General features: G+C 39.2%; 1 protein-coding gene across 1 annotated transcript in view; it reads right to left on the bottom strand.

Annotated features, from left to right (window-relative positions):
* Positions 1-15,018, bottom strand: part of uvrag (UV radiation resistance associated gene) — a 242,413-nt gene that overhangs the window by 40,682 nt on the left and 186,713 nt on the right. Inside the window, exon 10 of the mRNA XM_048598464.1 lies at positions 9,660-9,738. Coding sequence (XP_048454421.1) covers positions 9,660-9,738 — 79 coding nt within the window. The remainder of the gene's footprint in view (positions 1-9,659; positions 9,739-15,018) is intronic.

Here is a 15,018-nt window from a genome sequence, read left to right on the forward strand (position 1 = left end):
CCCTTCATCAGAAAAAATTTTTTCTGATGAAGGGTCTAGGCCCGAAACGTCAGCCTTCCTGCTCCTATGACGCTGCTTGGCCTGCTGTGTTCATCCAGCTCTACACCTTGTTATCTCAGATTCTCCAGCATCTGCAGTTCCTACTATCTCTGATACAACTACTAGATGACTATTTGCTTAGCCCTGGATTTCTGGCCTTGCCAAACTCATTTTCCTCTCTCTTCTCATTTGTGATCCTCCTTACAGCCCTCTTCTTTGACCAAGCTTTTGGTCACCTCCTAATGTTTCCTTCTAAAGCCTTGCTCTATTTTCTTGTGTGTTTGGATCCACTTTTTTTTAAATTAGGCCTACCTATTATTAAACTCCGAGGACCCAAATATGGAACGTCGACTCAAACTCAAAGGCAATATCAATCACAAACAGTAAATGTTGTTATTATCTTACAATCATGCCAAGAATTCATCAAAGTAAACTCTCCATGAAATGCTTCTATCATTTCCCCAGTTTTGCCCTTCCTTCAATAAGTGGGCCAAAACTGGACTGTAGATGTTGTCCCACCAGTGCTGTATAAAATTACAGCAAAGCTTCCTTATTTTTTATATTTCATTCTTCTTCCTACAAATGACAACATTCCAGAAATTAGATAACCATTTGTCTGGAGCTTGCTGTGCACAATTTGGTTGCTGAGCTTTCCCACATTACAATAGTGGCTGCAATTTAAAACTTTATTGAAACTAAAGCGTTTTGGAATGTTTGAGAGGTGCTGTAAAAACAAATATTTCTTTTTTTTGGGGATCAGATAGAAACAATGCTCAAGGTTTGCAACACGTCGAAAGTAAACGATAGGGTTTCAAAATAACATTAGAGAAAATAAAAAGATACTTAAAAGCAACTTATCTTTGGATGAAAAGAATGACAAATTTCACATGTAATATTTGACATTTAATTATAATTCTCAATGAAACGACTCTTGGGTTATTGTGTTTTAATGTAATCTGGAGAGGAAAAGGAAGGAGAGAAAGAAGTCTGAACTGTGTTAATAAGTGCTTGTGGTAGAAAGTCAACTTTTTATTTTGTGACTTTAAAAGAAAACCAAGATAAATAATGGGAAACAGACTGACAATGAAATTAATAGCACCCTTTTATCAGGTCTAGACTGTGCTATTTGGGAAACTAAAACCAAACTCAAAACGTCTACAAAAATATCACCATATTAGATGCAACACACAGATGGGTGTTTTCAACTATAACAACAATATGAAGTGCTTATTTTAAAAATAAATAATAGACGCTGTACATGAAAGTACTAGGTGTCTAAAGAGGTTTCATCAACATTAATGGTGAATGGACAAGTTCAACGCTTCAGCCCGAAATGTTGACCTTCCTGCTCCTCAGATGCTGTATGACCTGCTGCACTTTTCCAGCTCCACATTTATTGACACATTGTGCTATTACGTCACAAGCTCAATAGTGAAGTCATAAATACTTTCTTTACATAGGCATTTTCAATATCAAGCACACGAACATATTTTAGCGGAAGCAGTGACGAATGTCGTGCCTTGAGGGAGATGGCAGACTTTGGGCCAGTACTATTAGCACATCTCAGTGAAGGAGTTTCAGATATGTATGTCAACAGCTAAGTGGTCCTGTATCTTGCGATTTGGAAGGTGATCTGACTCTAAACTGTTCTGAAGCCAAGAGAACTGGGATCAACTCCAGGAACTACTTCAGAGTAATATACCACTAAGAGCAATGTAAGTGCAGCCCATTGCAAACCAGTTTAAACAATTCTCAGGTGTTTCTTTGCATTCTGAACCCAGGGATGAACAATTACATTTAAAAAATACGTTTAAAGCAGTCATAGCTGAAGCAGAGAGATGTCAACATGGATGGACATTGCTTGAAAGGGCCAAGTTATCATAATTTCTCTTGTAGGTCGGATCAAAGTTTTTTTTAATTCCAAGTGTGGCAAGAATGTGGAACTTGCAAGCACAAACAGTGGCACAGATACACTTAAGGGGAAGCTAGATAAATACGTAATGGAGAAAGGAACGAAGTATTGGAGGAGGTTCATGTATAGAATAAACACCAGCACAAACCAACCGCGCCAAAACAACCTGTTTCAGCGTTGTAAATTCTATATAATGAGACAGAGACAATGCATTGCGTCGCACAAATTTTCAGATTGATTATAACATACAAAATGTGCACAAAGATCTTTCACAAAGCTACATCCCTCACCCCTCCTGCAGTTAATATAGCAGTCTCCCAATGCTAAACAAAAACAAAGTATTCACTTTCATAACTAACACCAGGATGAAAGCAATATTCAAATATTTTGGAACCACTTAAAAGATGACTGTTCCACTCTGTTATGGGACAAGAATTCCATTATAGACCAGAGAGATTATGGTGGAATGTCACCACATGTGAATTTGGTCTAATTAGTCATCAGACTTTCTTCCAGGCCAGAAAATAACTCGTACCTCACTGATATGCAAGATGCGCAAGAAGTCTCTCACTTGAGTCACGTATGCGGCACTAAATGGTTTCACAGCTGCACGTCACTGCAATATATTGCTTACTTTCAAGTGGCACTTTTTGCACAATGATCAGAAAACTTGGACACAAGAGTAGGTGTAAATCCAAAGTTCTAACAATTCCCTTCCGTTCATACGTACTAAATTTGTTTGTCAGTGTTCTACATTCTTTTCACTTCTTCAACTGTCTCACAGCACAGAGATTAAAAAGAATGATCCCAATTAAGTAAAAGACGGGTGAAATATGAAGAGAAAACACTATGCAATAACAGCCCCTATAGTAAATGGAATAGATAAGCAAAGTATTACTTCAAATGCTAGTTGGGAAAGTAAGAACAGAAGACAAAAGTTTACTGAAGACAGTGGAAAAAACTTCATGCAGTGGTGAATGTTTAAAATAATATGCCAGGTCAATAAGAGTAAAACAGCTTGTTGATAGCTTGATGCTAAGATATGATCGTTAAGGTTCAAACCTGATGATATTTTGTGATTTTTAAAAAAGTTGCACGATTTCAATACCCAAAAATCTTTTCAGCAAGTAGAAATGGCTAAGTTTTTATGTGACAGGTGAACTTTCAAATTACAATTTTTTTTGTAGACAACGTTCCTGGGAGTGTAACAGTGGATTGGCAAGGGGGAAATACATCTGTATTTACAGTTGAGCTAGATTTTATTGTCAACAGTCATACACACAAACAGATGCTTCTTATGTTGGTTGCAACGTGCAGAAGAGGGATCGACGTATAATCGCTCTCAGGCAAGCATGAGCAATTCATCAACACATTGATATACTCAACGCATACGTGCCAGCATATATTCAGCTGTGCATATTCATCTGCCAAAATATCCCAAGAGGGTACAGAGTATTACTTTTATCTAAGTGGTGAAATCTTCCACATATTGTAATCAAACAGTAACTTTATTTAATTTCTATCAGAATATCAAGATCCATATTGCTGCCGAGATAAAGAATGCCACATGGTGCAGTTCTCACCCTAACAGGCCTGGAAGGTGCCAGGTTCAGTCCCCGCTCTGTGCAGAATTTTGTGATGCTCACCAAGTCGGCCATAAGTCAGTTTTTCTACGGAAAAGCCTCTGAAGTTCCTCATGGAGGTAGCGCGAGGGCGCGAGAAACAATTTCTCATGTAGTTGAGGATTTTTGGACTTCAGTGCAGAGTTCAAACTCAAATTGGAGGTTGTGATAGTTAAGAAACTTTTCTAATCATCTTATTTTGTGTGCAGAAGTCTGGAACTCTTCACACAAGCATTTCAATGATAAACAGGAGTAGGTCCTCGGCCCCTATTCCACCCTTCAGTAAGGTTACAGCTGATCTGATTACTCCACGTTCCCACCTACTCCCTGATAACCTTTTGCCCCTTTGCTCATCAAGGATCCATCCACGTCTGCCTTAAAAACAATGAAGGACTCTGCTTCCACCAACTTTTGAGGAAGAGTATTCCAAAGAGACACAGCCTCAAAAAAAAACACGCCTCACCCTCCACCACCTTATTTAGGAACAGTGACCCCCGAGTTCTAGATGCTCCCCTACGAGGATATATACTTTCCCATTCACCCTGTCAGGGTCCTCAAGACCTTATGTGCTTCAATCAAGTCTGGTCTTACTTTCCAAACTTCAATAAACACAAAGCCTAGTGTACCCAGCCTTTTTTTGCAAGGGAACCCATCATTCCACACACAGTCCCTTTGATAGATCTTTGCCCACTAGCTGATCTATATTCCCATGTAGTCCCATCTTCTTCACAATTACTTTCACAGCTTTGTGTTATGAGCAAATCTAGCAACCATACCTTTACGAATTGCTTGGAAGCAGGGAGTATAAATTGTAAGAAGTTGAGGCCACAGCACAAGTTCCTCTCTTTACATCTTGCCAACCAGAAAATTTTACTGCCAATAATTTCACTAATATAGTTAGGATATGGCAGCACATTGGTGAGGTTATATAGCTAATCGCACCAAACCCTGGGCTACTGAATCAGAAAGGAGTGCTTAAATGGCACTAGGTCAGAAATCACATGACACCAGGTTATAGTCCAACAAGTTTGTTTGAGAACACAACCGTTTGGAGTCTCTCTCTGTCTTCAGGTGAGAGAGACGTAGTATCACACTCAGAATTTACAAGTAAAAGATCAAAGGGTTACACCACTGATGAGGATGTATTAAACAAACCTAAGATGCTGTTAAATCTTTAATCAGTTAGAAGGTTTTAATTGATTAACATGTATATGTAAATTTCTGAATTCCTTTCAAGTCACTGTCCTGAGAGAACTAAAGATTTCATCAATCTAACGAAGAGGTGACATTTTAGGGCAGACAATGCATGTTAGGTGTAAGGCCTTGTGTAGAATTGAAAGAACTGCGGATGCTGTAAATCAGAAACAAAAACAAAGTTGCTGGAAAAGCTCAGCAGGTCTGGCAGCATCTGTGAAGGAAAAAACAGTTAACGTTTCGGGTTGAGTGACCCTTCCTCAGAACTGACGGAAGGGTCACCGGACCCGAAACATTAACTCTCTTTTCTTTCACAGATGCTGCCAGACCTGCTGAGCTTTTCCAGCAACTTCGTTTTTGTTCCTTGTTTACAATCTGTTTGATTTGGTTTGGAGTGAAACTGGTTTGATTTCTAAAGAAAGAATTTATAAAATGCCACATTGACTGACTGTCTATAAATTGTGTGCTTTTCGAACAAAATAGAATGTATTTCCCAATATGAGCCTGTTGGACTATAACCTGTGTCATGTGACTTCTGACCTTATGGAAGTACCAGTATTGGACTGGGGCGGACATCACAAATAGCACTAATTCAAATATATCAATAACTAGGGAACTAGCAGTTAGGGATTTTAAATTCAGTTAAATAAATAAATTAGAAATTCAAAAGCTACTATCAATAACAGTGGGAATAAAACAACTGGACTGTTGCAAAACCCAACTAGTTCACTATCATTTCAAACTCAAAAGCAATATCCATGACTCAATCACCTGCTGAAATGGCCAAGCAAGTTACTCAGTTATATCATTGCCCTATGACAGGCTACAACATTTCAGGGCAATTAGGAATCAGCAATAAATGTGAATGTGAATAACTGAGCAAAATTAAAAAGCATCATAGGAACAGGAGTAGGCCTATTTTTAATTCACTCATGGGCTGAGGGTGTCACTGACCAGGCAGCATTTACTACCCATCCCTAGTTGCCCAGAGGGCCGTTCAGAGTCAGCCACATTGCTGTGGGTCTGGAGTCACATGTAGGCCAGATCAGGTATGGATTAGTTTCCTTCCCTAAAGGAACCAGGTGGGTTCTTCTGACAGTCGACAATGGGTTCATTACATTCTTAATTCCAGATATTTTTTATTGAATTCAAATTCCATCATCTGCTGTGGCGGGATTCAAACCCGGGGTGATTCAAAAATCATCTGGATTAGTGGTCTAGTGATAATATCACTAGGCCATTGCCTCCCCTTAAGACTGTGAATGATTGAGTTATCCTCCAAGCTGCACTATCCTGTCTACATCCTATAACCCTTGACTCCCCTGACTATCAAAAACCTAACTTAGCCTGCATTAAGTTTAAAGATGGAACCTTCACTACTTTCTGGGGAAAAGAATAACCCTCAGAGGAAAATAAACCTCCTCATTTCTTAACTGGGAGAATTCTTATTCTTAAAATTTGTTCCTTTCTATTATTTTACCCAAAAAGCATTCTCTTGGTCCACCCCATCCACCCCTCTCATTCATCCAAACACTCATGAGCAAAATCTCAAACTAAAGGTTCAATTTTCATAAGATAAGCTCTTTACCCAGAAATGAGTCAAATGAATCTTGTCTGAACTGTTTCTACAATAATTATACTTTTATTTTAAAAAAAACAAAAATTGTACAAACTATTTCAGAGGAGTTCTCACCAACACCAAAGTTTCCGTACTTTTATAAGCCATTCTCCTTGCAATAAAAGGTAACATGCCATTTGCATTGTTGTGCTCTCATAATACTATATTCAGAGCGTGGCGAACAATTTTGCTAAATTTCATGTTGAACCTTGGTGCTTAAACTACATTAAATTTTTAAGCCCAGACTGTGAGTTTCTAAGTACTTCCTCAGAATGATGAGAGGAATAGAGTCCACAGCATGAGATCTTAAAGGTTTAATCTTAAAATGAGAATGAGGACATTCAGGGGTGATGTCAGGAAGCACTTTTTCACAAAAGGATTAAGCAATCAAGAAATCCCAGCTATCAAGGCTGGGATCAACTGAAGATGCTAAAGAAGAAGCTGAGAGTTTTGTCATGCGAGTGTACTAAGTATTATGAACAAAAGTGGATAATTGGTTTTAAGATGGAGATAGAAGATTATGTACGAAAACACAAGTTGCTGGGAAAGCTCAGGTCTGGCAGCATCTGAGAAGAGAAATCAGAGTTAACGTTTTGGGTCTGGTGACACTTCCTCAGAACTGTTTCTCCTCAGAGCTTTTCCAGCAACTTGTATTTTTGTTTCTGATTCACAGCATCTGCAGTTCTTTTGGTTTTTATATAGATGATTACATATTGGTCTATACTTTTCTTACAATTCAATTTCATTAAATTGGCTTGCTTCAGCTTAAACTCAACATGCACCGCTTAGCTTAATAAATCAAGACATTTTCACTTTAGCATTCAGTATGCGTTGCATGTATTTTTGATTAAAAAGTGTTGACCAAAAACCAGCAACAATACACGATAATTGACAAATGACTTTAGATCAAAAGCAGTGACAGAAACAGATCAGACGGAAGATGCAGCTCTCATCATGTGTTGACTTTGCTACACTTATTTTAGGTCCAATTCCATTTAATAAATCTTGCAGATAGTATACTGCCTTTAGATTTGAAATTGCCAACACACTGCCCCATATGATGTCCTTTAGCAGGCCAAGGTCACAGCATAATCTCTTGCTGCTGCTTTTGCTTTCAAGTTCATACGGAACGGAGTCAGGGAGAAATCAAAATCTTTCAGACTACCAGACTGTCACCAAACCAAACTTTAGGAAATTAAGGAGCATGACCACAAGTAGTCAGAGTTCCTTGAGCTTTAAGGACCATTCCTAGAAGGAGGGGTTTGAGCATTCTGTTCCAGCTCACAACACCACCAAGGCGCCATATCTAACTTGCACAATAGTGTACCACAGGTCAGGAATCCTTCACCTGAAAACCTTGGGACCAACTGGTTTGGATCCACTAAAGTCCATTCAGGGCCTTTGCAAATAAACTTGGTTTAACCCAAACAGACCGAAAAGCAAAGCTATTATTCAAAGGTGCCAAACAGATCTGTAGACATGCTGAATTTGGCGCTTAGGGAAAAAAATTTTACTTTTCGGTCTGTTTGGGTTAAGCATAGTTTTGTTTTAATCTAAAGGGCTGAAATCTGTGTCTACAGGCCTGTACTGGTCTGCTTTATAAAAGACTTCCTGTTTTTAGGTCTTTTCTGCTTTTGTACATATGGATAATGGATACTTGACCTACATTCTGTTACATGCAATATGAAGAAGCCACACCTGGCCAAATAACCTGTCCTGTTGCAGCAACGTCACTGATGAAAATCAGTTTTTCCAAGATGAAGAAAATCAGAAACAAAAATTAAATTGCTCCACGCATGTGTAATAGGAGCAACAATACAGACAGATGAGTGTATGAAATAAAATTTCAGATGGGTAACAGAGTCAAACATTCGAATAATTTGATACTTAGGTGAAATGTTTGGAGGGTGCAACATTGGTAAGCAGAACTGGAGAGTTCTGGTGTTAGAATGAGCAGAGAAGTCACACGGTTATCATCAAATATATTTGTAATCAGAGTCAACTCAAGTGGGCAGCAATGTGGCTCAATGGTTAGTGCTGCTGCCTCATCCTCAGAGACCCAGGTTCAATTCCAGCCCTGGGTGAGCATCTGTGTGGAGTTTGCTCGTTCTCCCCATGTCTTTGTTGTTTTCCTCTGGGTGCTCCAGTTTCCTCCCACAGTACAAAGATGAGATGGATTGGCCATGTTAAAATTGTCCATGGTCTTCAGTGATGTGCGCGCCAGGTGGATTAGCCACGGTAAACGTGTGGTTATGGGGATAGGGTATGGGTCTGGGTGGGAGGCTCTTCCGAGAGTCAGTGGCCTCCTTGCACACTGTAGGGGTTCTAAGTAAACAGTCAATTCTAAACATGATCACAGCCATTCAAGGAAACAGCAACCATTGGTGTAGAATGTGCTTCAAGTCCACCCTTACAACAGGCCTGAGCTATTTTTAATGGCAGGTTTACCACCTGTCCAGGATTTGGTTAGATCAGTTTGCTGAAAGGTTGGTTTGTGATGCAGAGTGATGCCAACAGTGCGGGTTCAATTGCCACAATATGAAGGATTCCCCTTCTCAACCTCTCCCCTCGTCTGAGGAATAGTGATCCACAGGTTAACCGCACCAGTCGTCTCTCTCGAAGGGAGCAGTGCTATGATCGTAGGACTACACTAGCTTTACCTTTCCTATCTGTCCAATCAGTCTGTGGAGGAACCATCTCCAACTTTTGACCAGTTTGAAAGAAAAGGAACAGTCAAATCCTGGTGGTTCCAAACTTTTCATCTACCAAACGGCAAACATTATTTCACTATGACAGACTGAAAATTGGATACATGGCATCATTTTGTTACAATCGCACAAACTCCACATAAACAAAACTGCATATCGAATCAAAAGCACTGACAGGGTAAAAGCCACTTGATGCAAAAAAAAAAGGACAGAAGTGGGTCAAAGTGGCAACAGGAAACAAAACGTTCATTATTGCCATTAGTATATTCCTGCCAAGTCATTAAAAACAGTAAGCCACTACAGCCTGAATAAACAGTAAAGCATCCAAGTCTACATTGAATAATCAACATTTGTTAAGTAGCTAAGTGATTAAATTGCTGTCTGTGCCTGAGCTGAAGTGCAATGCATAACCTCAAAGTACCACAGGAGTGCATGAACGTCTTTCAGATATTAAGTAGTGTTTTGTTCTACGACGCAATGTGAAGATGGAAGGAAAGAAAGATTTCACAACTCCCACAAATCCCAAGATCTAACCTACATCTGCCATGCCACCATTGGTCACCTACCTGTGCGATGTTTTTGTTGAGTAAATAAACTCCATATTCAAACTGAAACCTTTCTCCTCCTCTTGGATACAGAGGGAACCTGTGAATACAAACACAGGAGAACATAGTTAACAAAGTAAGGACTGCAAATAAGCTTACAATGCATTTAGTTTCACATTACTGTATCAGTGGCACAAGTTATAATTCAGCTTTGAACAGAAGATTATACTGAATTCTTACATCACATTCAATTGAGAGAGAAAAACATTAGTGTAGTGAATGCAGTAAAGGCTCTAGCACCCAATAATATCCTGGCTCTAACACTATAGACTTGTGATCCAGACTAGGTATGCATCTAGCCAAGCTGTTCTAGTATAGCTACAACTTTGATCTGTATCAATGTGGAAAATTACCAAGGCATGCTCTGTCACAAAAAGTAAGACCAATTCAATGTGGCCAACTGCTGTCCCATTAGTCTAACCAATCTTCAATAAAACATCAAGGTGTGTTGGAATCTGTTGTCAAGAACTCTCAAATAACAAAATCACAGATGGTGCAGTTTGGGTTCCACGAGGTCGCTTGAATCCAGACGTCACTGCAGTTTTGGTCCAGACGTGAAAAAAAAAGTAACGTTCGGATGTGATGCTAGCATAGCTGTCCTTGACACCAAGACAGCATCCGAGTATGGCATCAAGGAGCCAGGGCAAATTTAGGCCAATGAGAATCCCAAGAACACTCTCCACTGCTTGGAGCAATATCTGGTTCAAAAGGAAGATGGATGTGGTTGTTGGAAGTCAATAATCTCAGTTTGTGGACACTTCTGCAGGCATTCCTCAGAGGAACTATCCTCGCCCCAACCACATTCAGCTGCTTCACCAATGGTCTCCCTCCAATATAAAAGTCAGACAGAGATATTCACCAAGGATCAGCTCAGGAGCAGACAGCAATTTAAATCACTGAGCTACTTTACACATGTTGCATGTTCATTATCGTTCACAATTTTATCCAATACTGTAGCAATCCAAGTCTAGAAGTCCTGGACAACATTCAGACTTCAGTATCAATCTACTATACAATGTAGAGGCTACACAATTGCCAGACAGTGACCATCTTCAACAGAATCATGACATTCAATGGCCTTACCATTACTGAAATCCTCACTTTCAACATCCTGAGATCACTACTGACTAGAAAATTAATTAAACCAGCAACATAAATGCTGTGGTTATAGGGGCAGGGAATCCTCACCACCAAGCTTCCCAAAATCTGTATAATATCCAAATGTAGTTTGATCAGTGAAATAGAGCTGCATTCATTCAGTTAAGTGGAGAACACTAAGTTAAAGACCACCGAGCACAAAGTAGGCCACTTATCAACTTTGTTTCATTAAAAGGTGCTATAAAATATAAATTAAGTATCTGAAGGCTCTTCACAGGAGTATTAAAACACAGAATATGATATTAATCTCATAAGGAGCTATTTGTGCAAATGACCAAAACTATGGTCACAAAGGCAGATTTTAAAAAAAAAAGTATCTTAAATGAGGAAAGTGGGGAGATTGGAGGAGAGGTATGGGGAGGAAACTTTATAACTAGGGCCAAGACAACTGAAGGCAGATCACTAATAGTGCAGCAATTCAAATTGGGAATGCACAGATGGCCAGAGTTTGAGAAGTGCAGATATTGTAAAGAATTGTGGGTGGTGGGTAGCACAGGAAAACAGTATCAATTTAGAATATCAGCTATGTTCTGGTTGAAAGGCCAACCTTGATGCCAAATGGCCAAATCCTGCTTCTAATTCCTACGTTCCAATAGTCTGAGGAGATTAGGAGGAGGGGAGGAACTAAAAACAAAGGTGGGAATTTTAAAATCAATATTGAATGACTAGGAACTAATGAAGGTCAGCAAGCACAGGGGTCATAAAGGGAAAAGGATATGCCATGAGTAAGGATGTAGGCAGATTTAGATGATCTGAATTTTATGGAGAGTCAGAATGTAGCAAACCAGCCAGGGGTTTGTTGGAATAGCCATATTCAAAGAAACAAAATCTTAGTTCAGGATTTCAGCAGATGAGCTGACAGAGGAGCAAAACTGAACAATGTTACAAAGATAGACAAAGGTAGAGTTAAAAATATCACTTGAAATCAGAACTTCAACTGAGATCAAACGCTGCGAATAGATTGGTTTAATTTCAGACTCTTGCCAGTCAGTGGTACACATGAAGTGGGAGGTGGGCAGCAGAGTGTACAACCCACTGAAGCAATGCTCCAAGGTTCCTTCAACAGCATTTCCAAACCTGCAACCTATACCATCCAGTGGGATGGTAGTAGTAGGGACATGATTAATTTCAGGTTCCCCTCAAAGTACACATGAAACTACACCAATCAAACTCCTGGAAGTCGCTTGCCAACAGCTTGTAACTGCAGTAGTTTAAAAAGGAGGCTCATTACTTGCCATTGTAGAGGTAATAGTGATGGGCAATAAATGTTGGCATACCAATGATACTCAGATTATATCAATGGAATTACCCAAAGTTGGAAGTGGGGAGGCAGTGACATACTGACAACGTCAATGGACTGGTAATCCAGAGCCCCAGAATAATGCTCCAGGGCTATGTGTTTGATTCCCACCATGTCTGTTGGCGAAACCCGAATTCAATAAAAATCTGGAAGTAAAGAAATATTTTAGAAAACTAGTCAAATGCCACTGTAACCATCATCAATTGCTATAAACGACTAACGTTCTTTATTGGGACAATCTACCATCCTTACCCAATCTGGCCTATCAATGACTTCAAATCCACAGTTGTTCATCCTAAACTGCATTCTGAAATTGTCAAGCAAGCCACCCAGCTCAAAGGCAATTTAGGATCGGCAACAAATTCTGGTCTTGTCCATGATGCTAACATTCCAAGAAAGAATACGAAAAAGACAAAAGAAATTTAAACAATTGTTTACCCAAAGCACCATTCAATCTCTCTCACTGAAGATTATTTTCTAATCAACCTGTTAAGTGATGTTATTACACACCTCTGGAACAGGCAGGATTTGAACCCAGGCCTCATGGCTGCATGTGTGCTAATAGAATTCAGTTGGGGTACCCTCCGCTGTTGATTAAATTGCTGATATTTACTGACTATGTTCACATAAGTAAAGGGACTACCACTATGAAACCATAGCTCAGTGACAGCCAGTGCTACCGGAAAGCAAGTTTTGTAACTACACAGATCAAATTGTAGTTTACTAGCTCCCAATAATCATGTAACCACAAACTAGCTAACTGACTAAACATTACAACAGAATAAGTTCCACACTGCTGAGGTTAATAACTAAAAGCCCCCCCAGCTGGATTGAGTTCGAAAAACAAAAAAGGGTACAAGAGGTGTTAAAGATTCCTTCTTTAAAAGTCTGTTGAGGCTGGAGAACCGTTTTCAAAATGGCAACCAATTTGGGTTAAAGAAAAAGAATCAGAGGACATGGAGCAATTGCGGGTAAATGGACTTGAGCCATAACATCACGCCGTGGCAGAGCAGCCCCAAGGGGCTGAATAGCCTATTCCTGCTCTCTAGCATTACCACAATTGCTAAGCAACACTGTTTTGCTACATGTGTTATACATGCTTACTATGCAAATATAGCATATATAGACAGAGTGATGTGCTCTGATGCCACAAGTCCATCACAGGAAGTAACTACGGTAGATAACCACGCAATGATGCCAACACAATGACTTCTCCTCCATGTTCTCATCAACTGATGATACAATAACCAAGATGGTGAGTTTGGGGTCTTGCAGTAGTAGAAAAATCCTTTTTAAAACAACAGAATTACCAATTTTATTTTGTTTTGAAGGGGTCCTGCAGCCTGCACACTATTTTGCACTCCACTTGATTCGTATGATGAATGTTTAAACACATCAGCCACCTGAAATAGATGCTATTCAGTTATATTTTAAGAAAAACCCTCAACATTTTTCCTTCCTCTTAATAGTTAATACTTCCTGCCATAACAAATATACCAAAGTTGAACAAAAAAAGGGCTGCTAACACAAAGAATGCAACCACATAGTTACACCTCTTAAGCACAAAGTTACGACATAACTGAGATGCCAACGAAAAAGTGTTTTAGGACAATGAATGCTCTTTTCTACAAAGGACACACAATACTTCAGTGATGCAAATTTTCAAAACTGATTGCAATTATGTTTGATGTAAACAAAAACAAACATGAGTCAAACCATGGATGGAGGAAATGCTGTTGGACTGGTTAAGTTTTTGTTTCACAAACTGTATGACTGTGGGCTCTCCCCTTCAATCACCTGAGAGGTGCTGAAGTAACCAGAAATGACCTCCAAGTTTTAGAATTGCTCAACTTTCAAAAAGTTGAGCAAAACACTATTTTTGATCATGTTAAACAAAGTTATATTACGTCTAAACACACACACCAAGATGATCAGATGCCACACTGTATTCACTGTAATATGATAGGCAGGAAGAAACTAGTTGGAGCCCTTCACATAGAAGTTACGCTATGTGGCTGCACGGTGTACTCTAGACATAGTCTCTATATTACTCGAGTCTTCATTTGGGAGCACTGGTGCTGGTCTCAAAAATATGAAATGGAAGCAAGTTGTGAAAAATCATTGTTGATAACATATCCATCCTCCTGCCTACCCACTCCCAAATTTGTAAATGGTTTCACAGTGCCAATGTCAGATCATTTCACACTGAAAACACTTTTCTCTTCCTACACTTTATTTAAACAGTGATAAATGCAAAACTATGTAACATTGTCATCAATCAATTTTCATCTGACCTATTACTTCCACTCCTCCTGAATTCAAGCCAGTTGCCAAAATAATGGAAAATGAAGACGCCCAAAAACATTTTTAGAAGAACTTTCTAAAGGTTATGCCTCTAACAGTTCAGATACTTGTCTCTTAAAAGAAACAATAATGAATGGGTATATGAAGTTCTGTTCACTCCAGACAGCACAGATAGCACATTTCCTGGGTTATGCAGCTTTACTGAGACTTAAGATAAATGGGAACAAAACATTTTTCACTCACTGGATAGTAAAAGTAAAAACAAACATGCATTTTGATAACGCCATGCCTCAAGAACCTCAGATGTATTTCACATTCAAGAATTATTTCCGTATGTACCACACTATGGGTGTAAGCGTTCTGATTCGATTACAAACAGCCATGTACGTTTACACACTACATTTTCATACCTTTACATATAACAAACTAAAGTAGTTCACGAGCAATAACAATGAAATCAACCGTTATTTTTTGATGCCAAAGCATAAATGAGGATATCAGGGGAGATAACCAAAAGCTGGATCAGAGTTAGATTTTAAAGAACACCTTAAAATCAGA

Source organism: Rhincodon typus, chromosome 6 (assembly GCF_021869965.1).
Source record: "Rhincodon typus isolate 14 chromosome 6, sRhiTyp1.1, whole genome shotgun sequence".
NCBI lineage: Eukaryota > Metazoa > Chordata > Chondrichthyes > Orectolobiformes > Rhincodontidae > Rhincodon > Rhincodon typus.